The sequence below is a fragment of the Halichoerus grypus genome, chromosome 1 (assembly GCF_964656455.1).
Source record: "Halichoerus grypus chromosome 1, mHalGry1.hap1.1, whole genome shotgun sequence".
NCBI classification, from domain to species: Eukaryota; Metazoa; Chordata; class Mammalia; order Carnivora; family Phocidae; genus Halichoerus; species Halichoerus grypus.
In genome coordinates this window covers 95,995,697-96,022,559 of record NC_135712.1, presented here as the reverse complement: position 1 = coordinate 96,022,559, position 26,863 = coordinate 95,995,697, and the positions used below count along the sequence as shown (strand labels likewise).

General features: G+C 36.0%; 1 protein-coding gene across 3 annotated transcripts in view; it reads right to left on the bottom strand.

The window, feature by feature from the left end:
• The window catches only part of ZBBX (zinc finger B-box domain containing), a 114,373-nt gene that overhangs the window by 26,451 nt on the left and 61,059 nt on the right, over nucleotides 1-26,863 (bottom strand). For 2 of the 3 annotated variants that reach the window (XM_078069546.1, XM_078069552.1), the window contains exons 9-14: nucleotides 21,729-21,903; nucleotides 17,166-17,286; nucleotides 8,598-8,707; nucleotides 8,098-8,198; nucleotides 6,872-6,951; nucleotides 4,846-4,985 (exon numbers count right to left, since the gene is read on the bottom strand). In XM_078069546.1, coding sequence (XP_077925672.1) covers nucleotides 4,846-4,985; nucleotides 6,872-6,951; nucleotides 8,098-8,198; nucleotides 8,598-8,707; nucleotides 17,166-17,286; nucleotides 21,729-21,903 — 727 coding nt within the window. The remainder of the gene's footprint in view (nucleotides 1-4,845; nucleotides 4,986-6,871; nucleotides 6,952-8,097; nucleotides 8,199-8,597; nucleotides 8,708-17,165; nucleotides 17,287-21,728; nucleotides 21,904-26,863) is intronic. The other variant, XM_078069555.1, reaches the window with a different exon arrangement.

Below are 26,863 nucleotides of genomic sequence, written 5' to 3'. Positions count from 1 at the left end.
CTGTTAATAAACCAAAACTTCTGTGGTGTAAACCTTCACCAATAAGCACTATTTTATCAACACTTCTTTACTGAGATCTCAATGTTAAAATACTTTTACTCTGCTTATGTTTATAAATGATAATCATAATTTACTGATGTATTCAAACCTTAATGGACCAGACTCATGGAAGGAGGCAAGATTTTATTTTGTAATAAAATCAAAATTGATGCGTATTTTCATTTCAGCCTGTGGTTCAATTCCCATTTTCCTACATCCTCTCCCACTCAAGTTTTACAATGGCAATTTATGAAAAATAATGCAGAGAGCACCGTATTTCCACATTTTGCCTCTTTTCCTTAGCATGCCTAGTGATGAGGTGAGGGCAAGGGGAAATCTGCAGATGAAAGAGCAGGACCAGTTAGGAGCACAGAAAATGTTTCAGCTGGGACACTTGCCTCTGGAAAGCTACAAAATGAGCAAGATTATATTAGTCACCACCTACTATGTCTGCTTTAAATAAATGAGTTGCTTTAGATCATTGGTTTTCAACCTGGGTGCACAATGGAATTATCTGAAGGTACTCTTTAAAATTGTCAGTGTATGAGCCTGACCTCAAACCAATTAAATCAGACACTCGGAGTGGTATTCAAGCACTGTTTTTTCCACCTCTCTCCACCAAGTTCTCCAGGTGATTATAATGTGCAGCCAAGGCTGTGAAACATTGGTCTAAATTTTAGGAAGAATAAAAGTTCTTTAACTATTTTTGCACCATACTGCATTCCTTTTAAATGAAAATATGTGTATCATTATCCAGATTGAATATCACTTCATCTGATTATCCCAATGCTCTTTCCAATATAAATATCTTATCTCTATGAATAGATGGTGTAAAATAGTAAAGGCTATGACTAAAATACTCTCCAGTGATGTAAATTCTTGCCTTGCTGCCCAAAGGACTTACTCGTTGCAATCAAATGTTTGTATAGCTTGGCAATTACACATAGTATTTAGAACCTCCATTTCCAGCAACTATCACCTCTTAAATCACCCAAGTACTATGAGAAATACAGTAACTTGTATATCAGAGAAATACTTTTACAAGCAAAACTTTATAAAAGCTATTCAATTTAAGGAAACTTCCATAATAATGCTGTATTTTCCTCTTAAAGTTGAATAGAAATTAGTTGATTTTTTTGGTACAAAGAGATGCTATTCCCTATATGTAAATGCCTACAACTAACCTCTGCAATATTTTTGCAAGATTGCAAAATTCCATTATTAGGATCAATTGCTGCCGAAGAGGTGACAAAGGAGCCTTTTAATACTCTTTAAAAATGTGATGCAGAAAGTATAGATATGATTTAGTCTGTTCATTGGAAGTCCCATTAAGTCATAAAAATCAGATGTCTTGGTTCAACATTAGAAAACTGATTAATCTAATCTGTCACATCAACAGGCTAAAGAAGAAAAATCACAAGATCATATCAATAGAAGCAAGCCAGAAATAAAAGGGAACTCCCTCAACTTGATAAAGACTATCTATAAAAAGCCCTAGAGTTAACATCATACTTAATAATGATAAACTAGATGCTTTAACCCTAAGATCAGGAATAAGTAAAGGATGTCCCCTCTTATAACTCCTTTCCCACATCGTACTACAAGCCCTAGCTAATGCAATAAAACAAGAAAAGGAAATAAGTATACAGATTGGGAAGGAAGAAATAAATCTAATTTTGTTCACAGATGACATGACTGTTTATGTACAAAATCTGAAAGAATCAACCAAAAAACTCCTGGAACTAATAAGTAATTATTGCAAGGTTGCAGGATATGAGCTCAAGATATAAAAGTCAATCACTTTCCTATATAACAACATGAATAAGTAGAATTTGAAATCAATAACACAATGCCATTAGCAGGCAAAAAAAATGAAATACTTAAGAATGAACCTAACAAAATATGTGTAAGATCTGTATGAGGAAAACTAGAAATCTCTGATGAAAGAAATCAAAGAACTAAGTAAGTGGAGAGATAGTCATGTTCACAGATATGAAGACTCAATATTGCCAAAATGTCACTTCTTCCCAACTTGATCTATAGATTCAATGCAATCCCAATTAAAATCCCAGCAAGTTATTTTGTGGATATTGATAAACTGATTCTAAAGTTTATACGGAGAGGCAAAAGACCCAGAAAAGCCAACACAATATGGAAGAAGAACAATGTCACAGGACTGACACTACACAACTTCAAGAATTACTCAACAATTATAGTAACCAAGACAATGTGGTAATAGTAAAAGTACAGAAAAATAGATCAATGGAACATAACAGAGAATCTATAGATAGTTCCACATAAATATAGTCAGCTGATCTTTGCCAAACAGCAAAGACAAAATGATGGAGAAAAGACAGTCTTTCAACAAATTGTACCTAGAGCTGGACATCCACATGCCCCAAATTAATCTGGACACAGACCCTCCACCCTTCACAAAAATTAACTCAAAAGAATGATAGACCTAAATGTGAAATGCAAAACTATAAAACGCTTAGAACATAAAAATCTAGATGATCTTGGGTATGGTGATGACATTTTAAGACACACACTAAGGGCAGGACGCATGAAATAAATAATTGATAAGCTGAATGTCATTAAAATTAAAAATCTGTTCTGTAAAAGACACTGTCAAGAGAATGAGAAGACAAGCCATAGACTTAGGGAAAATATTTGCAAAACACATATCTGATAAAGTACTGTTATCCAAAATATTAAAAGATCTAAAACCTCAACAGTAAGAAAATGGAGAGCTCAATTAAAAAATGGGTCAACAATCTTAATAGACACTTCATCAAAGAAGGTATAGATGGCAAACAAGCATATGAAAAAGTGTTCAACATCATACGTTATTAGGGACTTGCAAGTTAAAACAACAATGAAATCCACTCAACAATTTTTGGAATGACAAAAATCCGAGAAACACTGACAATACCAAATGCTGGCAAGGATGTGGAGAACAGGAAGTCTCATTCATTGCTGGTGGGAATGCAAAATAGTACAGCTACTTTGGAAGACAGTTTGGTGATTTCTTACAAAACTAAACATATTATAACCATGTGACCTAACAATTGCAATCCTTGGTATTTACCCAAATGAGTTAAAAAGTTATGTTCAAATATTCATGGATGTTTATAGCAGCTTTATTCATAATTGTCAAAACTCAGAATCAACCAAGTTGTCCTTCAATAAGTGAATGTATAAATAAATTGTGATACATCCAGACAATAAAATATTATTCAGTACTAAAAAAAAAAGGAGCTATCAAGCCATGAAAAGACACAGTCACCTTTAAGTGCATATTAGGTGAAAGAAGCCAATATGAAAAGATTCCATACTGTATCATTCCAGCTACATGACATTCTGGAAAAGGCTAAACTATAAAGTAAAAAGATCAGTGGTTGCCAGGAGTTCGGAGGGAGGGAGATAACATAAAAAGGCAGGGCACAGAGTATTTTTAGGGCACTATAATGATTTTTTATGATACTATAATGGTGGATACATGTCATTATAAATTTGTCCAAACCCACAGAATGTACAATACCAAGTGTGAACCCTAATGTGAACTATGGACTTTGGGTGATAACAGTGTGTCAATGTTATGTTTGATTGTAACAAATGTACTACTCTGGTTTGGGATGCCGATAGTGGGAGGAACTATGAGTTTGTGAAGGCAGAAGGTATATGGGAACAATCTGTATTTCCTGCCCAGTTTTGCTGTGAACCTAAAACTGCTCTAAAAGTAAAGTCTATTTACATAAATCAAGTATCTTTAAAGTAACACTTAATGGGTATTTATTTATATTCAGCATTTTCCTAAAGGCAAATGGAACACCATGCTGCAGGTAGGTAAGAAAATATCTTTTGGGAGCCCTGTAAAGTCCTAAAATCCCTGTGGATATAGTTCATAATTGGTCATAATAATTTAGAGGCTTATTAGTTGAAGATGTCAAGACCAGCAGGATTACCACAAATCATGGTTCTCTACCATCTACTACCCAATCAGAAGGTAATCATCAGTTTTATGACTAGTTATTTTAAATAACACTCTCAAGTATCTCTCATATCCTTCATATAAGATATATTTATTAGTTTTTCTGAAAATCCTAAATAGATTAAAAATAATATTTGAAAGGCAGATTAGAAACAATCTAGTTCCTATGTTTTAGTTTAGGAAAATGTGATCTAAGAAAGCAAGTGACATATTCAAGGTCACAATGATTTAAGGCAGAAATGGAAATGAAATTTGACTCCCAGACCAAGATAATTTATTGTGACTGTCTTTAAATGGTGCTCTCACCATCTGGAAATTGAAACCAGACATTTGCACACAGCATTCTGATCTATAAATTCTAAGGAAACTACTAGTAATAACAATGTAGATATATAAACACGATGATTTGTTTTGGTTTGGTTTTATCACTTACGTGAAACTTTACATTAAATTTGAATATTTTGGGAGAAGATTTAATGCAAGGGAGGGCAACAGGATGACAATTAGATTTTCTTCACTAAAAGCCCACCCATGTAACCTTTTAAATGCTAGCTCAGTCCATAATAACTTTTAGAGAGACCAACCAACATTGGCTGCTTTTCTTCTGAATTCAAACACTGTTGCCCATTTACTGAAAAGGGTATTTGCTAGAAAATTATATATATTCAACCAAGTTTTTCTAAGTACTAAATTTTCTGGGTTTAAAGTGAATAGCTTAATAGGTAAAGCTTTTACATACTGCAATACCTACTGGTTTTATTAACTTGCCAATATTCATTGTTAATGATATTAATCCACAAGAAAAAAAAAGTTACCTTTTGAGTTATTTTTACAGTAAGAAGAGCTGGTGTTCAGATGAAGATGTAAGAGATCTGTTTTTCCCTTGGTGAAAACATGATGTTGATGGACGTCAGTTTCATATAGAAAAGTATTCTGATAATCATGAAATGTGTAACTTTCATGTTTCGGGATAAGCAAAAGAGAAGAGTTGAAAGAAATGATACATGAAAGAAAGTAAAAAGTCCCATTTTATTAAAACAAATACAGTAAACCCTTTAGGGAATAGGGTTATTCATATTAATTCAATATTTTTTTAACCTTACTGTGGACACATTCTAAACCACAAGTAACTAAATAGTATTGTGGATTTTAAAGAAAGAGGCAACTAGGCGAAATCTGATTTAACTGAACAAAGTCAATTGAAAACTTCTTTTAAAAAAATTATTCTGAAATAAGTTTGGTTCTTTATATTCTTCTAAAAATGGAGAGTTACCTTTAAATCTCATTGAAATCTGATAAAATCAGGATTTTATTACTTAAATAAACTTTTTATTTGTTTATCAATGAACTATCAGAGTCAAAAAGCCATATGTGATATTTATTTTCAATTTTTAATGATGTTTACTATATACTAGCATATGTATAATTTAAATAACATTTTCTATGAATTGAATAATATATTTAATAATACCCAATATCTATGTAAGCTTTACATAGTACCACCATAAAAACTGGATTATGTTCCTGTGTCACTTATGATTCTTTATAGTTCTTCTTAGAAAAGAAGAAACTTGGGGCGCCTGGGTGGCTCAGTCCGTTAAGCATCTGCTTTCCCCTTGGGTCATGATCCCAGGGTCCTGGGATAGAGTCCTGCATCTGACTCCTTGCTCAGAGGGGAGCCTGCTTCTCCCTCTGCCTGCCTCTCCCCCTGCTTGTGCTCTCTCTGTCTCTCTCTCTCTCTCTCTCTCTCTGACAAATAAATAAAATCTTTAAAAAAAAAAAAAGAAAGAAAGAAAAGAAGAAACTCTACAGGCACCTCCAAACCCAAGATGCAAAACCAGTGCCAAACCACGATCAGTAACTTTCTCTGCCTTCTGTAACACCCTACATGGAGGTCAAAGCAGGACTTGCGATAAGATATATAAAAGAATCAAATTAGAGAGCAGATATGTCATCCATTTCCTTAGGAATACAGTAATCCTTACAAATCTCTTATCTACCGACTAAAAGGTTATCTCCTGCCAAAAGCACATTTGCTGCTAGGTATCTGGGTCTATGTGTCCAAACATGGGGCTTTTCAGGTCCAAGGGCATCCCTTAGACCCACTGCTGTTCCAAAATGCTGATAGGGCCTAAGTTGATCTAAACTATAAACAAAAAATTGGTGTAGGGGCTACTTAATAGGAACTTCACTCTGCTCTTTACCCAGTTCAATACTTTGTAGTCAAAACACATGAAACCCTAGCTAAACTTTCAACAGCAAAGCAGACCTGGAGTCCTTTCATCATTGCTAACAGATACAGCTAGATACTATTTTTCACTTGGAAATGACAAAATTCTAAGAAAAGTTACAAAGTGAACCATTGTACTTCACTTATTTAATTTATCACACAGTAAAATCTACCTAGTAAGTAATCTATAGTTTGGGAGCTCTTTTTGTCTCTCAAACTAATCATTAATATATCTGTTTTTATTTAGGGTTGATAGTAAACTAAAATATGAAAAATCCAAAGAGTATCTTTGGAGAAAAGAAGAAAGCTCATATGACATATGTCATCCTTGGTAAGCCATTTCAAATAATAATGCTAAAATCAGAAGTAACTATTAAGTAATCCAGTTATTAGGTAAGAATATAAACATATCATTATAGCCACTTTTCTAATTATTGAATGTTGGCAAATATTAGCAATATTGTACACAAATTTAAACATGGCTTTAGTAAAATATATTCTAACACTGAAGTCACATGTTTTTTACATCATGAATTTCTCATTTAAAGAGATAGTTGATTTTGGGGTGTAGGTTTTTAATAAGCATCAAAAGTGAATTAGAAACAGCTTACCTTTGTTGACCATCTGCATCAGCTAACTCAACTTTGTAGGGCACTATCTCTCCTGGTTCTTCAAATTCCTCTTCGTAAGTCTTATTAAATGCATGTAGTATAATATTAGTATGTCCAATAAATGTATTATACGTTAACCAGCTAGCTTGTATGCAATATTTAGAGAATTTTCTTCCTACAAATAATGTCATTAGCTTTCTGACTATGTGCCATAGAACATTAGTTCAAGAAGATCTAAACAAATTCAACAACTATTTGTTGAGGGCATTTGCTATGTCAGCCATTTCATCACTACTATCACACCTAGAAATAACACTAACAGCTGTTTTATTATGTAACTACTGAGTGCCAAGTAGGTTAGTGACTGAAATGTTTTTAGTTCTCTGGACAGCATGGTATAAGCTTACTCTGTGCATCAACAAAATAATGACAAGCACACACACACATATGTAAGCACGTGTGCTTATTTGTTCAATATCTTAAACTTATCCAGAGGAGAATTAAAATGTTTCTAGGCACACACACACAGAGCAGAAGCTATTAACCTAAAGAAGAAAGTAGTATTTAAAGGGATACTTCTTCCATTCTAGTCTTTTTCTGTGACAACCACAGGGACAGAAATATTGAGGACAAGTAGTACATTCAGGTACTAGATGACTAGAAAGTCAGAAATGTACTGAGTTTGTCAAAACTTAAACCTTCAGTGTAAGCTCTACCCCTGATTGGCTCAAGCTCCAGTTGATTCTACTTTGTGTCTTCTAGAGGTTTGTATTCAAGTTATTATTATCCTCCATTCCTTAAATCTTAGTACCATTTTTCCTTTAAATAGAAAATAATATTAGGTGACATTCAAGAAACTACATGTATACAAATTATATTAAATAGATACCATATTAGGAGACTAATTTCTGTTTAAAAAGACTGATAACATAAAGACCTAAATAAAACAAACACTAACCTACATTTCTACAAGTTAAAAGTAGTACATTTCCCACACTACATGCTTCCAAAAATGGCACAATATCAGCACAGCTCACAAATTTACTGCCTACATTAAAAATAATACTGTTTTATTCCTTTCAACATATTTAATTCAAACTCTTATAAATTTCCTTCCCAACAATGTTGAATTATGAAAAAAGTCTTGTTGAAAACAATATGTAGTTGTAATTATATGTTATGAATTTCTTGTTTGTTAAGTAATAGAGTAGTCGTTATGCACTTACATCATCCAGTTCAACTATTTTTAGAGATGGCTCAGGTCTCTCTATGTTTAATTCTTCTACTGGCAGAAAAAGCGCTGGGTGTTGTACTTTGGTCTCCTCAACTAGGAAATTAGATTAGCAAATAATATCAAAGAATACACCTGATATCACCTGATAATTCCCTATCTTCAAATAACATGGTCAACAATAAAAGAATAATGTTCTCTTGTGCATCCACACTAATATGTAAATGCTATCAATTCCCCCATCTCAAGTTAAGACACACATTTTCTTACCATTCAATGTTTAAATAAATGATTTAATTTAAGGCAAAGTAAATCTATGGAATGGGAAGAGGAGTGTGCTTGATTCTGATCTAGAGACAAAGGGTGTACAGTCTAGTTGAGGATAATATAGTAAAAAAAAAACAAAAACAAAAACAAAAGCAGATGCTGACTAATGCTTAGTGTGTAAAATTTGAAATAATAAATTAGAAAATATCTAATCAAGTCTGAACTAACCATCACTACCTTCATCACTTTCATTCTGGGAACACTGTGCCTCACTTGCAGTTTTACATTGAGGTATGAATGTATCCGGTAGCATGTTTCGAAGTTGCTCCTGTGGAGTTCTACAAAATGAGAAAGAAGCAATTAAAAGACTAAAATATATTATCTGAAATTTTCCCAGACAAGATCTTGATTTATTTCACAAACGAGTGAGTATACAAAATTAATGACAAAACCAAAGCTATGCCTCTAATTCACAGAAGAAAAGTATGATTGTATAACAGAATCTTACTCTACTAAAATAATTTTGTAAATCAAATTAACATCACACAAGATTTTACTTTTTCTTAAGATTCTATTTATTTTTTTGAGAGAGAGGGCGAGAGAGCACAAGCAGCGGGAGGAGCAGAGGGAGAGGGAGAAGCAGACTCCCTGCTGAGCAGGCAGCAGGATGCAGGACTCCATCCCAGGACCCTGGGATCAGGACCTGAGCCAAAGGCAGACGCTTAACCAACTGAGCCACCCAGGCATCCCCACACAAGATTTTTCAATTGTATGTGCTACTATTTTTCGTTTAGGATGAAAATCAAAATAGAAGTCAGCGTTCTTGCAGAAGCCGCATGGAGTCCATGAAACATGCTACACTATTTAAAAAACTAATTTATGGGGGCCCCTGGGTGGCTCAGTTGATTAAGTGGCCGACTCTTGGTTTCAGCTCAGGTCATGATCTCAGGGTCCTGGGATCGAGCCCTGCATCAGGCTCCACGCTTAGCAGGGAATCTGCTTGAGGATTCTCTTTTTCCCCTCTCCCTTTGCCCCTCCCTCCACTCATGCGTTCTCTCTCTCTCTTTCTCTCTCTCTCACTCTCTCTCTTTCTCTCTCAAATAAATAAATCTTTTAAAAAAAGTACTAATTTGATAGGTACTAAGGGAACCAAAAGACATTGTTCTAAACTTTCACCAAGCCAGTAGGGTGATAAAATCTGCTCCCACAATATGAATGTAGTGTGTTCTGGCTGTCACATTTATCACCCAATTAACGAGGTCTGTATGGCCCATCTCGTATAGAAGGCAACAAAACACAGGAATTCTCAGAAGTCAAGATTATGCATATGGTTCCACAGGATATTCCCAAATTATTGGGAAGGTGGCACTTTCCAATCAAGAATATAAGTAGCTACAGCCCTTCCAGACCATGCCAGCTCATGGAGTCCTCATGTAAAAGTCAGGCCTTCTTAATGATAATAGTATGTAGCATTGATACAAAGCTTAAAATGTACCAGGCTCTATTCTAACTAATCTGGGGTATTAAATATTAATATGTATGTTAACTAGGCACCAGTATTATCTTATTTTTACAGATGAGAAAACTGAGGCACAAAGAAGTAAATCAACATGTTCAAAGTCATTCAGGTAGTAAATGCAGAAGAGGAATTTGAACCCAAGGAGTCCACCTCACCAAGTCAATGTTCTTAACCATTACTCTATATGGCCTCTCTCCCAATTTGCAAAGGCAATAAAATTTGATAACCTGGCCAAGCTCAAAACAAACTGGCACCTGGCCACCAGAAAACTCTTTGCAGTTTGACACAGATTTACTGTACAAAAAACTCAATCATAGATGCACATGAATGTACTATTATCCAGGACTCCTTTCTGAAGTAAAAATTTACCTAATTTAATGAGCAAAGCCTTGAACCAAAGGCTTGTATAGACAACAGAGTATTGGAACTATTGATTGTTTATTCTAAACTCAATATTTTGCAGATGAAAAAATGTGGACCAAGATATTTTACGGAATTTGCCCATGAACAAACAACTAGTTAGTCAATGAACTAGGTCTGTATTCTAGATATTGGGACCCTGGCACCAATGCTTGCTTGAAAGTTCATGCTACCTAAATCAAGGGTGAAATATCTTTTAGAATAAGATCACCTCACCAGATTTACCTCAAAATTTAAACAAATATTTATTGAAGACTGACTAATTGACAGGTACACACTACTGAGTTTCATACCTAAAAGACTGTTATGGGCATTACACTTTACAAGAGATATAGACAGCTTGGACAGCAGTTGCATAGGTACAACCAGTATATGAATGAACTTAAAGCCCTGTCAAATAAACCACAAGGGGATACAACTATACACCTATTAAAATGACCACCACCTCTAAAACCCTCAGTTTGATTCCCAGAGCAATTAGAGGGGAGGGGAATGGGGGGATGGGTGAGGCCAGTGATGGGTATTAAGGAGGGCACGTATTGCACGGAGCACCGGGTATTATACGCAAACAATGAATCATGGAACACTACATCACAAACTAATGATGTACTGTATGGTGACTCACATAATAAAAAAATTATTAAAAAAAATAAAATAAAATGACTACCACCAAACAAACAAACAACCCTGAAAATACCAGGCAAGGTGAAGATGGAGAGCAACCAGAACTCATACACTGAGAGAAAGAGCACAAACTGTGCAGGTGCTTTGCAGAAACGGTCTGACAGTTTCTCATAAACATCCACTTACCATATGATCTCGCCATCCCAGTCCCAGGTATTTACCCAGGGAATTAAAAATTATATTCAAACAAAAACCTATTTGTAAATGTTTCTAACAGATTTAGTCATAATTGCCAAAAACTAGAAATCAGCAGGATGTTCTTCAACAGGTTAATGGATAAACTGTGCATCAGAATAATGGATATTAATCGATAAACTGTGCACCACAATAAAAAAGAATGGCTTTTGATTCACTGAAGAACACAGATGACTCTTCAATGCATTTTCCTAAGGAAAGGACACAAAAGGCTACATATTGTGTGGTATCATTTACATGACATTCAGAAAAAGGCAAATGTGTATGGATGGAAACAGATTGATGGTTGCCATGTGTTGGGGAAGAAGGGTTGAGTACAAAGGGGAAGCAAAAGGGAATTTGGGAGCAATGGAATTGAGCTGTTTGGTACTATGGTGAACACTTGACTCCAGGCATTTGTAAAAACCCACAGAATTGTAAACAAGTTTATGCTATTCAAATTTTAAAAAGTACTCAGGATATGGACATAACCCAGTGAATGGCAGAACCACTCTAAAGGAGGTGGGAAAGAAATGAGGGCCATGGCCTCAGTAACTTTGGAGAAAAAGATTTTGACTGGATACTGTAGGCTAAAGATAAAAAGCACACAAACAATGTGTAGTAGTGTATATGTGTGTATATATATATATACAGTACACTACTATATAGTCGTGTACTATGTGTGTATATACATATACACACACACACACAGGATGATAAATGAATAAATGTATCATAGATAATGAAAGCCAGGATTCTCACTGTAGGTGAAAGAAACTACAAATAAGCAAAACTACAATGATGCTGGAAACTACAAATGATGCTGGTTTGGAGTCAGAGGTATGAGTACACTCACGTTTACTTTAACAGATACTCAGGTAGATAGATACAGAAATAAATTTGGCTGTGTTTATAGTGGGTAAGTATACATACATATATTTCCTAGATGTTCTCTGAGAAGACCTAGGCTCTGTGATACCTTTGTAGCCATGAGCATACTTATAATCCAGATCTTGGTTTCTGAATACCATTTTCCAAAAAAAAAAGAAATCAAGATTATTTGGAAAAATTATTTCTGGGCTAGGGCACGGAAATGCATCTTGGGTGCCAGAAAAATGAAGAGGTGTTACAAGCAAACCAACCAACAAACAGAAAAGGATGAGACCACGTTGAAAGCAGAGAGGAGTCAACCTAAATCAGCTCTCTCAGTGGTCAAGACAAGAACCATCTGAGTCACAAAATAAATAACAATAGTATGAGATATTAATCCAAAAAATAAAACACATATCCAGGAGTCTACACAAATAAACAACTGAATAAATAAATGAAAGGGGGAAGGGATATTCTTCCTTGAAGGATTCTAATTAATAAGTATAGAAGAAATGAAAGAAATAGAAAATCCCCAGCTATTCTGCTTCTGGCAAAATCCACTGATATACTAAAATTAGTAAAGTTTAAGGAAAAACAGGATTTTGTATCATCTCAAGGTATCTCCCCTAAAATCTTTATTAGTTACTATGATGTGAATATGTCCCCTCCCAAAATTCATATGTTGAGATCAATGTGATGGCATTAAGAGATGGGGGTCTTTGGGAGGTGATTAGTTCATGAAGGTATAGCCCTCATGTGGGACTGATGCCCTTATAGGAGAGGTCCAAAAGAGCAATGTGAGGACACAGCAAAAAGATAGCCTCCTATGAACCAGGAGGCAGGCCATCACTAGACTCTGAGTCTGCTAGTATCTTTTTTTTTTTTTTTTTAAGATTTTATTTTATTTATTTGTCAGAGAGAGAGAGAGAGCACAAGCAGGGGGAACGGCAGGCAGACAGAACAGCAGGCAGAGGGAGAAGCAGGCTTCCCACTGAGCAAGGAGCCCGATGTGGGGCTCGATCCCAGGACCCTGGGATCATGACCTGAGCCGAAGGCAGACACCTAACTGACAGCCACCCAGGTGTCCCTGCGTCTGCCAGTATCTTGATCTTGGACTTCCAAGCTCCAGAACTCTGAGAAATAACTGTTTGTTGTTTGCAAGGCACTCAGTTTATGTTATTCTGTTACAACATCCCAAATGGACAAAGACAGAAATTGGTACCAGAAGTCTGGTGCTGCTAAAAATGTAGAAGCAGCCTTGGAACTCACTGATGGGTAGAGGCTGAAAGGTTTAAAGTTCGTACTAGAAAAGAACTATACTGTTATGAAAGAACTTTTAAAGACAATTCTGGTGAGGACTCAAAAAGAGGAGAACTGAGGAAAAGCCTCAATCTTCCTACAGAATACCTAAGTAATCCTGAACAAAGTATCAGTAGAAATATGAATGATAAGTACCATTCTGCTGAGGTAGCAAATGGAAATAAGGAACATATTATTGCATACTGGAGGAAAGGCAATTTTCATTAACAAAGTGGCAAAGAACTTGGCTGAATTGTGTCTATGTCCTGGTGTTTTATTTAAGGTAGAACTTACAAGTGATGAAATTAGTTCTGTGGCTGAGGCAATTTCTAAACAAAGTGTTGAAGGAGAGGCTTGGTTTCTCTTGACTGCTCATAGTAAAATGCAAGAAGGGAGAAATGATTTAAAGACAAAATTATTGGGGCACCTGGGTGGCTCAGTCGTTAAGCGTCTGCCTTCGGCTCAGGTCATGGTCCCAGGGTCCTGGGATCGAGCCCCGCATCGGGCTCCCCGCTCGGCGGCAAGCCTGCTTCTCCCTCTCCCCCACCCTCGCTTGTGTTCCTGCTCTCGCTAACTCTCTCTCTCTGTCAAATAAATAAATAAAATCTTAAAAAAAAAAGAAAAAAAAGACAAAATTATTAATCGAAATATAAGCAAAACTGAAATATTTGGAATATTCTCAGAATATACATATTGAAAAAGAATGAGAGGGCCTATTCAGGAAAGAACAAGAAGTAAATGGCCAAAGGGTCATCTGATAAGGAGATTAATCAGAACCATCTAAATAGAAGTCATGACTTTTATCAGAGACAATGGAAAAATGACCTCCAAAGGCAATTCAAAAATCATCAGGGCTATCCCTCCAATTGCAGGCACAGAAAGCTCCAGGCCACACAGCAGAGAGCACCTGTTGGGGCAATGCCTGGTGAAACTATGGGGGCAAAGAAGCCCCTATAACCCCAAGCTAGAAAAGGTCATGATTCCAGCCCAAGGGAGTCACAGGATGTGAGCCCACACAGAGCCATCATAGGAATGGGACCACCCAAAGCCATGGGAGCAGAGCCACCCAAAGTCTTGGGAGCCCAGTCCCAGCCTAGCATAGCTGTGGGGGCATTGCCTTAGTGTGTCTGGAAGGCAGGACCCCCGCTCTAGTGTGTCTGGAAGGTGGGACCTCCATCCCAGTGGGCCTTGGAGTGTAGAGCATCAATGAAAAGGATAATTCTCAAGACTTAAGGTTTTGTAGAATTTGCCCTGTTGGGTTTCAGACTTGCTTAGAACCTGCTACTCCTTTCTTCTTTCCTATTTCTCTCTTTTGGAATGGAAATATTTATCCCATGCCTGTCCCACCATTATATTTTAGAAGCACATAAAATGTTTGATTTCATAGGTTCACAGAGAGCAATTTGCCTCAGAATGAATCATACATTGAATCTTATCCATATCTGATTTAGATGATATTTAGATGAGATTTTGGAGTTTAGACTTGAGTTGATAGCTAGAAGTGAAACTTTGGGGGCTCTTAGGATGGAATGAATATATTTTGCATGTGAGAGATTCATGAACCTTACAGGGTCCAGGGACGAAAGTTCTGTTCGGAATGGTTCATATGTTGCAATCCTAATCCCAAAGTGATAGTATGAGGTGAGCCTTTGGGAGGTGATGGGGTCATGAGGATAGAGCCCTCATGAATGGGATTAGTGCCCTTATAAAAGAGACCTGAGAGAGCTCCCTTGCCCCTTCTACCATGTGAGGACGCGGTAATAAGATGTCCATCTGTGAACCAAGAAGCTGGCTCTCTCCAGACACCAAATCTGCTGGCACCTTTATCTTGGACTTCCCATCCTTAAAAATTGAAACATGAATGTTTGTGCTCATAAGCTACCTGGTCTATGGCACTCTGTGTAACAGCCCAAGACATGATTTACAGAGGGAAAAGAGTGAGTGTGCAGTGGAGAAACTCGGTGAGTACCGCATTAACCACGGGCTCAAGGTTAACACCCTGGTAATAAGATATACAGACAGGATGATCCTGTGATACCACACAGGGAAGGGCACATCCATCCTCTCTGCGTTATCCTTCCTCAAAATGCACAACCTCAATCTAATTATGAAAAAGAAAAAAAAACAGACAGATCCAAGTTGAGTATGTTCTATAAAACACCTGGCAAGTACTCTTGAAAGATGTCAGGGTCTGGAAAAACAAGGAAAGACTGAGGAAGTGTAATGGATAAGGAGCTATGATTAAAAAAAAAAAAAAAAGGACGCGTGGGTGGCTCAGATGGTTAAGCGTCTGCCTTCGGCGCAGATCATGAACTCAGGGTACTGGGATCGAGCCCCGCATCGGGCTCCCTGCTTGGCAGAGAGCCTGCTTCTCCCTCTCCCTCTACTGTTGCCCCTGCTTGTGCTCTCTTGCTCTCTCTGTCAAATAAATAAATAAAATCTTAAAAAAAAAAAAAAAGACAATGTAGGATCCTGGATTGGATCCTGAAGTGGAATAAGGACAACAGTGGAAAAACTGGTGAAATCCAAATAAAGTCTGTAGTTTAATTAATAATATTGTACCAATGTTAACTTCTTGGTTTTGATACATGCACTATGGTTATGTAAGATGTTGCCATTATGGAAAGCTGAATGAGTGATACGTGGGAAATCTTAATACTGTTTTACAACTCCTCGGGTATGCCTTATTTCAAAATTAAAAAAAAAAAAACAACTTAAATCTGCCACATGAAAAACAGTTAAAGGGGCACAGGAGTAGATAGTAACCTGTGAAACAGAAGCTTCAAGGAAGATATGAGGGCTGACTTCAAAAATCTGAAGGAATGCCATGGAGAGGAAGAATTCAATTTGCCCTATATTGTCTTAATTGGTAAGAGTTGAGACCATGTTTAGAAACCAGTCAGACACAAATTACAGCTCACTAGGAGATATTACAGCAGGCAGAAAGTTCCAAAGATGGAATGGGCCATCTCAGGGGATAGTTTTATATGACTGAAGGTGAAGCAAGGGCTTGATGACAATTCCTCAGGTACATTCTAGACAGGTCCTCCGGCACATTGCTCCTCAAAGTGCAGTTCAGAAACCAGAATTACCCACACTAAGTATCAGCTGGTAGCTGTTAGAAATTCAGAAATGCAGAGTGTCAGGTCCCACCCAGACCTACTGAAGAAGAATCTGTATTTTGCCAGTGATTCACAGGCACAATAAAGTGTAAGCAGTGCTGCTACAGGGCAAAGTGAGCCTTTAAAGGTACCTCCCCATACAGATCCTATTTGATCATAAAATTGTGAATGACACTAACATGTACTCAGTCATAATTCTGGTCTGATATTTAATAGTTTAACTGTTAAACAATTTATGAAATGGCACATCTAATGATATAGTCTTTGAATAAAATAATTGAATACTATTAATAAAACTGTAATATTAAAGGTCTAATTAACTTAAAAGTAGATTCTGAAAAGTACAGCCTCAAAAGTTTATGCTAATGTAAAAAGAATGAGAGCAATACCTTTCCAAAGTAATCTTTCATTTATCGCATTATTTTTGCTATCATTCTTAAATTCTATACCATATTTGTGCCTTTTTCTCACATACACATTTGCATTTCTCCTAGCAAACTCTAAATTAATGGTGCATCACATACATAAATAAAATTTAAATTCTTATTAGAACAGTAGAAGCTTCACAGGGATTTAATATTGCTTTAAAATTATTTATGCAAATGTGAAGCACACATATAAAATTGCTACAAAAAAGCATGTCACACAAGCCAGGAACATAAATAGCTTTTATATTTCTTATTAATAATGCAAAACTTCAGAAAATACCTTCTGTGTTTTTTAAGCCATAATTTTTCCATATAGGATAGACTGTCTTCTTTAAATTCAATATTGAGTGGTTCTCTCCAAATTTTCAGATTAGTTTGTACTTCACATTCTTCCAACGAGTCTATAAAAATAAATATAATGTGCAGAATTAATGTAAACTTATCTATAAATTACATCTCTCAAGATACAAAACTCACCATTTTTGAAGCAAATATGCTTTGATATTTATGTATGCAATCAATAGTTCTAGGCTTAATTAATGCAAAAGTGTTAAATATTAGTGATTTATTAAATGACTGTATAGACAGTTTTCTTCAATAATCCCTTGAAATGAAAGAATCCTATGATTCATAAGGTTTTTAAAAGCAACCAATTCTTTTCAATGATAAATACAAACAGATTCATTATATATTCTATAAAGGCACACACACATGAAGGTATGTATCATAGCCACTGACAATAATATTTACATATTATGGGAAACAGAAAATAAATAACTCAGAATGGCACCTGGAGGAAACAACTGTCTTCATGAATTTATATCTACATGGCAATTCACTTCCCGATGCTTAAGATGTTTCTGAAGTACTACTAAATTAAAACCACTATTCAGAGATATTTAAAACTGACGGAGATTTCCGGGAAAAAAAGCAGTGTAAATCCAGGATTACCAGTCTCTCCACCTTGGATACTATCCCTCTCTCCAAACTGACCATCACAGGAGGAGAAAAACTGCTGAAGGAGAAGAAAGAGAAGTAGTAAAGAAGAGAAAAACTATTTTAGAAGACTGAAACTAGAGGATAGTTCCAACTTTATACCACACAGCCTTTAATGAATAGCTTCCAGAACAGCCAAATGCTGGCAATAGAAAGAAACCAAAAGAATTTCAGTCACACTACCCCTATTCTTCCCAAAATGTGGAGCTGTGTCAAAGAAAGCAATTGGAGGAAGTTCTCAGAAACACCTCCAGAATGCACTAAACTGAAAGAACAGGAGTTAAGGATGTGAGCAAAAGGAGATCCCTCCACTATGGGTCCTCCTTTCCGGTGCAAAACAAAATATTTCTTGATAGGAAAGCTGAAACTAAAAATGGGGACTCACTTTTTTCTCTGTCTAGTCATAAAGCACAGCCACTCTGCTTGAGAGATAACCCCCAGATCTATCAGGTGATGAGGAGGAAGAAGGTAAAGCAGCTGGCCTATGATTCACTCTTCTCCCGTTACCAATGGTACATCCCCAGGAAATAAAGATGGCAGGTGACCTGGGTTAATTTGCTTGTGAATATGTTAAAACTGGACCTTCTGGCAAATAGATTAATGATATTAATGGAAGCAGACTCTTACCTGTTTAATGCATTTAACAGGATAGCCCTTATTTACAATTGCTTATAGAAAACAAATCTAGGACACATGGATCTATGAAACATGTCTCCCAAAAAGTGCCACACAAGCTACATAACTTAGGTTTCGGTTTGCTCCCTTGTCTCATGGGTCTCTGGCTACCTTTTGTGAGAATTTGTGTGAGGTGCCCCAGTATTCATACTGATGGGATGGTGGGTGTTTTTCTCAATAGACAGTGCCAAAGTCTTAAGGTGAAGATATGTTTTGATGTGTTCGAGGAGGTGTTGGAGGAACAGCCAGGCAGTCAGTGTAGCTGAAACAGAACAAGCCAGGAGGAGAATAACAGGAGGTGAGATCACAGAGATAATGGACTTCAAATTCCATTGAACCTTCTAGGCCATTGTAAGTACTTGCCTTTCACACTGAAGGAAATGAGCCTTTGGAGTTCACCTAAAATGAAATCAAGTTAGAAATCAGTAACAGAGGGGTGCCTTGGTGGCTTAAGCATCTGCCTTCAGCTCAGGTCATGATTCCAAGTCCTGGGGTTGAGCCTTGTGTGTCAGGCTCCCTCCTCAGTGGGGAATCTGCTTCTCCCTCTCCCTCCCCCTTTACCCATCCTCCTACTCATGCTCTCTGTCAAATAAAAAAATAAAATCTTTAAAAAGAAAAAAAAAAAGAAACCAGTAACAGAAATAACTAGAAAACTTGAAAATTCAAATCATGTTACTAAGCTAAATGGCCAAGAAGCATATAAGAAGATACTCAATATCATTTGTAATGAGTTACACAAAGTAAATAGGCCATTTCATCTCTATCAGAGCAGAAAAAATTTTAAAATCTGACAAAGCATTGATGACAATGGGAGGCAACCAAACCTCTTGTCTACTGCAGGTGGGAGTATAAACTGATACAAATACTTTGGTAAATAATTCAGTTTTATCTAGTATAGTCAAAGACATACACAGCCTATGACCCAGCTATTCCACACCCAGGAAAAGACATCCTAGATATGTGTGCATATGCGTACCGGAAACCTATACAAAAATATTCATACCAGCATTGTTTGTAATGGCAAAATGGGAATCAACCTCCAAACCCATCAACATTTAAACAGGTAAATGGTGGTATTTGCATATAACAGAAGACTATTAAGCAGTTAAAAATGAATAAAATACAACTATGTACATCTTCATGGGTAAATCTCAGTATAATAGTGAGTGAAATTGGTTGCAGAAGAATACATACACTAGCTTTCCACTTACATAATGTTCAAATACATGCCAATTCAACAACGTATTGTTTGGAGATAAACACATGCAGTAAACTACAAGGAAATTTTTTAAACAATGAAAAAATACAGAATCTAGGTTAGTGACAATCTCCTAGAGAGGGGGAAAGAAGAGAGAGACCAGGTGCTTACTGCTTTGTTTTTCTCCAGAATCCATACAAATTTTGTAAATGTTCTTTTGTATCTACTTAATATGTTAGGAAAAGAAAAATACTGACAAAAATATACATATGGTACACACATAGTCATATATATGTAATACTTTGGGGCAAAAAAAATCACATATTATCTCAACAGAAGTCCTCATCTTAATTATTTCTCTTCAGCAACCACTGACACAACATTTCTACATTTAAAAATTTATTTTAAGGTAATTGTACAAGTACACAAAGAGCTAAGATGGTCATTATAACTTATTTTACCATATCGAGAATTAGAAACAAAATATCCATCAATAAAATTCTGATTAAGTAAATCATGGCATACAGAGTATTATGCAACAGTTACAAATGATGATATATACCTGTATTTATATGGAAAGTTGTCCATGACAGAATCTAAGCAAAAATGTTACAAATAGCTTGTATAGTGTCACTCCATTTATGCTTGTGTTTGTGCAACTGTGTCTATTGAAAAACATGTACCAACACATTAACATTGATTATCTCTAGATGGTTGAATTAGGTTATTTTCATTTTCTTCTTGGTTAACTTTTTGTTACACAAAATCATGTAAAATAATCATTATATTATTCTTATAATATAGTTATCTCCACTATGAAAAACAAATTTTTTTCTTCTCTGACCTTATCTGATTTATCAAATCAGTCCCTTTACTATTTTAAACACTATGTCTTTCAAAGTAGACAATCAAAAGGTATTTTTATAGAAGATTTTTCCCTTTCAGAGTAGAAAAGTAAAAAATACATCAAAATTTGAAGGTTCAAATAAAAAGCACATAAAATAACATAGTCAATGAGAATTATATTAAGATACATGCTACAAAGAGAGTATATAAATAAAATCTTGGAAATATTAATGAAACTGATGTAACATGAACAAAGGTAAGGAAAAATATTTCAAAGAGAACATTATTTAGTAAAAAATCCAATTCCAATTGGAAGATGGCATGTGATACCTTGACGTTAGGAATCATACTGTTATAAAGAATGAATAATCAGGAGAGTTCCTGCGCTGGAAAAAAATGAAGTAAAATAATAAAATTGGATGCTGTCAATAAAGATACATGATTGAAATTTATTATCTCACATTTTATTTTCAGTGAAAAGCAATTGGAAGTCTCTACAAGATTCTGAGTAATAAAATTAATAAATCAAATAGTTTCAAAAGGATGATATTCCTCAAGAGATTCTGGGAAACGTAAAGCAGAGACAGTATGTGCCTCAGTCACCCAATCTTCAATGTCTAGAATATGGGTGCAAAAATCATCAAGGAAAAGTAAAAACAAGAAATATCCCTTCGGACAGGAAAAAAAAAAAAAAATCAATTCTCCCCCTTAAATTCATAGCAGCCCTTGAACTGTATTTTTTCAAGACACAAAAAAGTTCTTTACTTTTCTATCTCATAGATCCTCTTGTTTTATGTATAAATACAGTTCAATAAAGGAACAGTTGTCCTGACAAAAATTTTCTGCCAGGAGTGGGGGAGCTGAAAGCATCCAATTCTCCATTCATTTGACAGTCTGAAGTTACATTAGAGACAAACACAAATCTCCCCAGTGCTCAAGTCAGGGTTCTATAAATATTAAACCACTTACCCCTGGTTGTACAGTGAATGCTCCTTTGAGGGGTTGCAGCAAACTGTTATCCTAATGCTAACAGTTTTTGAACACTGCATTTATATTCACAGAGAATGGAGATAAATAAAATAAATTCGGCTTCATTTTATAACATTCATTTTATAAAAATAGCTGTACCTGCTTTTGCTGCATGTAAGTTCTGTTTCTCGTTGTCATCTTGTTGTCCAGTTCTCCGTTGATTTAAAGCTTCCTGAAAGGACTGGGCAGAAGCTTCTTCATCAAATGACCCTTCACAGAGGAGCCTATCTTTTGGATTTGAACACTCTGCTCTTTTTGTGGTTGGAACTTCTATCTAAACCAATTAAAAGTGCATCTAAGTGTGCTTTACTAAATTTCCCATATCTTAAAATACAGGTAGCATTAATTATTAGGCATTTTGAATCATATACTACTTTTTAACTTAAAAGTGGAATGTTTTAAATTTGTACTTACGCATATGCTTTACTGATTTCTTTAAAACCGTATCAACAATTAGAAATGGTCTCTTCAAAAATTATTAAAACTAGAGCCTGCATGACTGAGGATTTATCATCATGTTATTCACCAGTGTTCCCCAGGGGAAGTGGCAATAGTTGTGAATCTAATCCCCCTACTTCTCCAATCTGCTCAGCAGAGAGAGCAGGGGTTTTTGTTGTTGTTGTTGTTGTTTTAATATTTGAATCTGATCATGTCACTCCTATGTTCAAAACCTTCCAATGACTCTATGAAACCCCCAGTTCCTACTAGGACCTACAAGGCCCTACAGACCTTGTACTCCCCTATCTTTTTACTTCACTTCCTTCAATTCCCCTCTTGTTCACTGGGCTCCAGCCAAATTTACATTCTTGTAGTGCTGGGAGCCCACGAAGCACATTCTCACACGAGGGCCCTGCACTAGCCATATCCAATACCTGGAGTGACCCTCCTCCATATTTTCACATAGCTACTCCATTCATTTCAGGTGGTCTGTGTACAACCGTCACCTACTCAGAGAGTAGGTCATGACCCCACAAATATAGCCCCTTTACCCCCCACCTTCCATTCCCTTATCTGCTATATTTTTCTCCGAATAACATCTCTGTAAATTTACTCTATGTGTTTATTTGTGCATTGCCTGTCTCTCCCCATTAGAACGTAATGAGATCAGGGGTTTTGTCTTTTTCCTCAGTGCCAAGAGCAGCACCTGGCACAAAGTAGGTGCTTATTAAAAGTTAGCTGAATGAATGAACAAATTAATGTATATGAAGCAGCGCATGCTTCTTGGCATAACGATAGGAGGAAAGGATGAATTCAGTACAAAATATAGATCCACTGTGAACGCACAGAAGAAAATAAAGGTAGGATTTGGCAGTTACCCACTAGATCAGAGAAAATGGCCAAATTAGGAAAATAAAGCAAAATAAAGTCCACACCAATGCTGAATTAGCGATGTGGATTTACCTACACTGATCAAATTGATAAATCTCCATTGTGTATCTTCTAGATACAAAAGTAGAATCCTCTATGTTCACCCCTTAATTGCAAAATAAACAGGCAGACTGTTAGAGTATAATTGAGAAAAGAGCATTAAATATGTGTCCAAAATTTTGAATATAAACAAAAGCATCTGGGAATGTGAAGTCACTGGGCCAGCTGCTGGCCACAGAAACATAGGTTTAAAAGTCCACAATAGGAACAGGTGCAAGAAACAGGTTATTTAACGCAGATAAACAAGAATTCTATGGGCAAAAAGTGGCAGGGACAGTATTACAGAGAGAGGGAACGGTATATATGCTAAAACATGGAGTCAAACAGCACAGTGGCATGGAGCCCTTAGTAGTTTGCACTGCAATCATGAAAAGTGGGATATGAGAAAATACAAAGGGTAAAAGATAATCTGGGCCCGATCATGAAGGATACTGCCCACCATACAGAGGAAATTAGACTTACACATAATGGAAACTCAAAGCCACTGAAGGCTCCTACACAGTAGTGTGGGAGAAAAAGAAATTAAGGAATAGTGAGTTTGGATGCAAAGACACCAGTTAAAACATTACAGCTAATTGCTAATATCTAACAACATTACAAACGCATGACGTATACACACACAAGGTATATGCATACATGTATGCAAAACAATATTTTTCAAAATTACTCTTTATACTCTAGTTTGTACCGGCAAAAGATTGAAATAAAGTAAATGTTGGTTAGTGGAAATTTCAAATTTTAAAATTTAAATTTTTATATTTTAAAGTCATTTTATATCTAATAAATAGGGTGTTTTATAACCACTATATAGAATGAGAAGACTATAGAATGTACTTATATGAATATCAAAACTATTGTTAAGTATAAAAAGTATATTTGCAGAGCAGCATTTAATATTAACATTTGTGTAAAGAAATACATACATACAAAACTGGAATTATTATTGACTTCTAGAAAGGGAGAGAATGAAATCCACGTTCTGTGTTATGAACCTTTTGCACTTCAAGAAAAAGCTAATTTCCGTATTTGGAAGAGCAATAAGGATAGAAGGGACCAAATATTCAAGCTAGTTTTTAGACAGTAGACTGCATGAGACATGGTAACTAACTAGATGTGCAGAGGAAGAAGAGAAAGGACTACAGAAAATAACGATTCTTGGCTCACCTGAAAAGCAAGAAGATAGGCTGTCACCAACAGTGACATCTATAGGTTTTAGAGGAGAGGTAGATTTGGTTTGAAAATACTAAGTTTTAGGGGCACCTGGGTGGCTCAGTCAGTTAAGTGGCCAGCTCTTGTTTTGGCTCAGGTCATGATCTCAAGGTCATGGAATCGAACCCCATGTTGGGCTCTGCACTGGGCATGGAGCCTACTTAAGATTTTCTCTCTCCCTCTCCTTTGTCCTTCCCCCTCCACTCATGCTCTCTCTCAAAAGAAGAAAGAAAGAAAGAGAGAAAAGAAAGAAAGAAAGAAAGAAAGAAAGAAAGAAAGAAAGAAAGAAAGAAAGAAAAAGGAAGAAAGAAAGGAAGAAGAAAGGAAGAAGAAAGAAAGAAAAAGAAGAAAGAAAGAAAAAGAAAGAAAGAAAGAAAGAAAGAAAGAAAGAAAGAAAGAAAGAAAGAAAGAAAAAGAAAGAAAGAAAAGAAAAGAAAAGAAAAGAAAAGAAAAGAAAATGCTGAGATTGTGGGAAGGTATTTATAGGTATCCAGTAATCAATATGATGTGTGTATGTATGTATGCTGCACTAATGAAGAAGCACTGAAAACTCAGTGCTTAATACAAAATGGTTTAAGTATGCAGTGATTCCAGCAGGTCTCCAGAGTAGCTCCTTTCCAACCAATGAATCAGAGATATAAAACATCTGCCTTTATAGCTATGCTTTTGGAATATAGCTATGCTTCCTCACAGCAGTGGCAGGATAGGGAAAGTCAGAGGACTGGACATTGGCTTTTAAATGTTTGAGCCCAGAACTGTCATATGCCACTTCCACTCAGAGCCTAACATGACTCTACCCAGTTCTGAAGGGAATAGGAAATTTGAAAGAGCACATGGAATCCAGTGGGTAATATTCATTATCCTTCTAAGCCACATGATATCCCTGCAAGATATGTTTTAATATCCCCATTTTCTAGAAGAAAGGACACATTTTAACAAACGCACCCAGTGCTTCTGATGCTTACTTATTACAGTTGGAGAGCCACTGCTCTTTGGCACTGAATACAGGCGCTCACCTAAGGGTTGATAGCAGTGACATCCAACAAGAATATTCACACCACAGTGACTTAGCAGTTGTTAAAACCACTGGACCTGTGGACCCACCCAAAGAGAGGCTGAATTTGGTCATGTGTGTTTCTTTAATGGTTTTCCAGTTGGTTCTGATGTGCACTCCTGGATGAAACCACTGAATTAACAGTTTTTAAGTTAGGACAAGAAGTAGAGAGGGTCTATATAGCATATACAGTCACCTCTGGGGACAAAAGGCAGCATTTACTGCAGGGATTAAAAGCACAGGCAAAGATGTAAGCTTTCTAGTAGGGCTAGTTACTAAATTCCTCTCTGCCCTTGTCATCTGTTAAATAGAGTAATAATAATGTGAAACTTATATGGTTATTGTGATTATTGGATATGATAAGGCAATTAAGGATTAAGCACAATGCCTAGTGTTAGGTGTTTAACAAGTGTTAGCTGTTAATTTATCACTATTTTCACTGAGAAGATAAATTAGATAAAATGGCAGGCAGGAAGGAGAAACCCTTAAAACCACGGCCTCTGTATAGCGGCTAAAAGCAAATAATTTGGAGTCATAAAGTCTGGGTTCAAATCTAAGTTTCATTCATACCTTGGGCAATTTATAAAAACTGATCTTTGTCACTAATTTTCTCATCTGGAAAAAGAAGGGAAAAATTAAGAGAGGACAGAAAGAGATAATACATGTAAAATATGTAGGACCGTGTCTGGCACAGAGTCAGTTTTCAACACATTATTATTATAATAATGAGGCCATAATTCATTCAGGGATTCTTCACAATCACCCTTAACAGGTCTATTAGAAAGTGAAATCCATGTAAAAACACTGACTTTCCTGAACAATTCAAGCACAGTTTCTTTGCTGGAAAGAGGTCCTACGAGCATAATGCATGTTTTCTTCTTTGCTCCGTGAGCATGGGTTAGGAACTCAAGAAACTGAAGTTCAAGCTTGACCCTGTCACCAAGTAACAAGTTGTGTGACTTCAGTCAAGTTTGTTACTATTTCTGAACTACAGTGGAAAGGTGAGTGGCATCTAAAAGAATGAGGATTAATTACATAGATCAAAATTCGAGGAAGCTTGTCTCTTGCTAAAGAATCAATACAACAAGTCTATTACAAAATATAGACATGAGCTGATGAAAGCTTATCTAGCACATCTTGGGATCAGTAGTCAATCTGAATAACAACCAGAATTTGGTGTAAGTCCAATTTTAAATAACTGTAAAATTGCCTGTCACCTAAAACAAAAAAACAAAACAAAACAAAAACTTGGCAAGGTTTTGTATTTTTAGCCTCTCTGAAATTCTGACTAAAATAAAATTGTTATATTGCATTGTGTTATTTTTTTTTCTTGTTTCTCCCAAATACTCATTCATTTCCTGAAATGGTAGCAATGCCCAGAAAACAACATGGTCAAACAATCATTCACAAAAAAAAAAAAAAAAAACAGTCTTCAGTGGAATCAAAGCAGTCTCCTTAAAAGGATTTTTACAGTCAAGATGTTTTTGAGTCATAAAAAATAAAATTCAAATATTAAACAATGTGATAAAATAATCTATAAAAC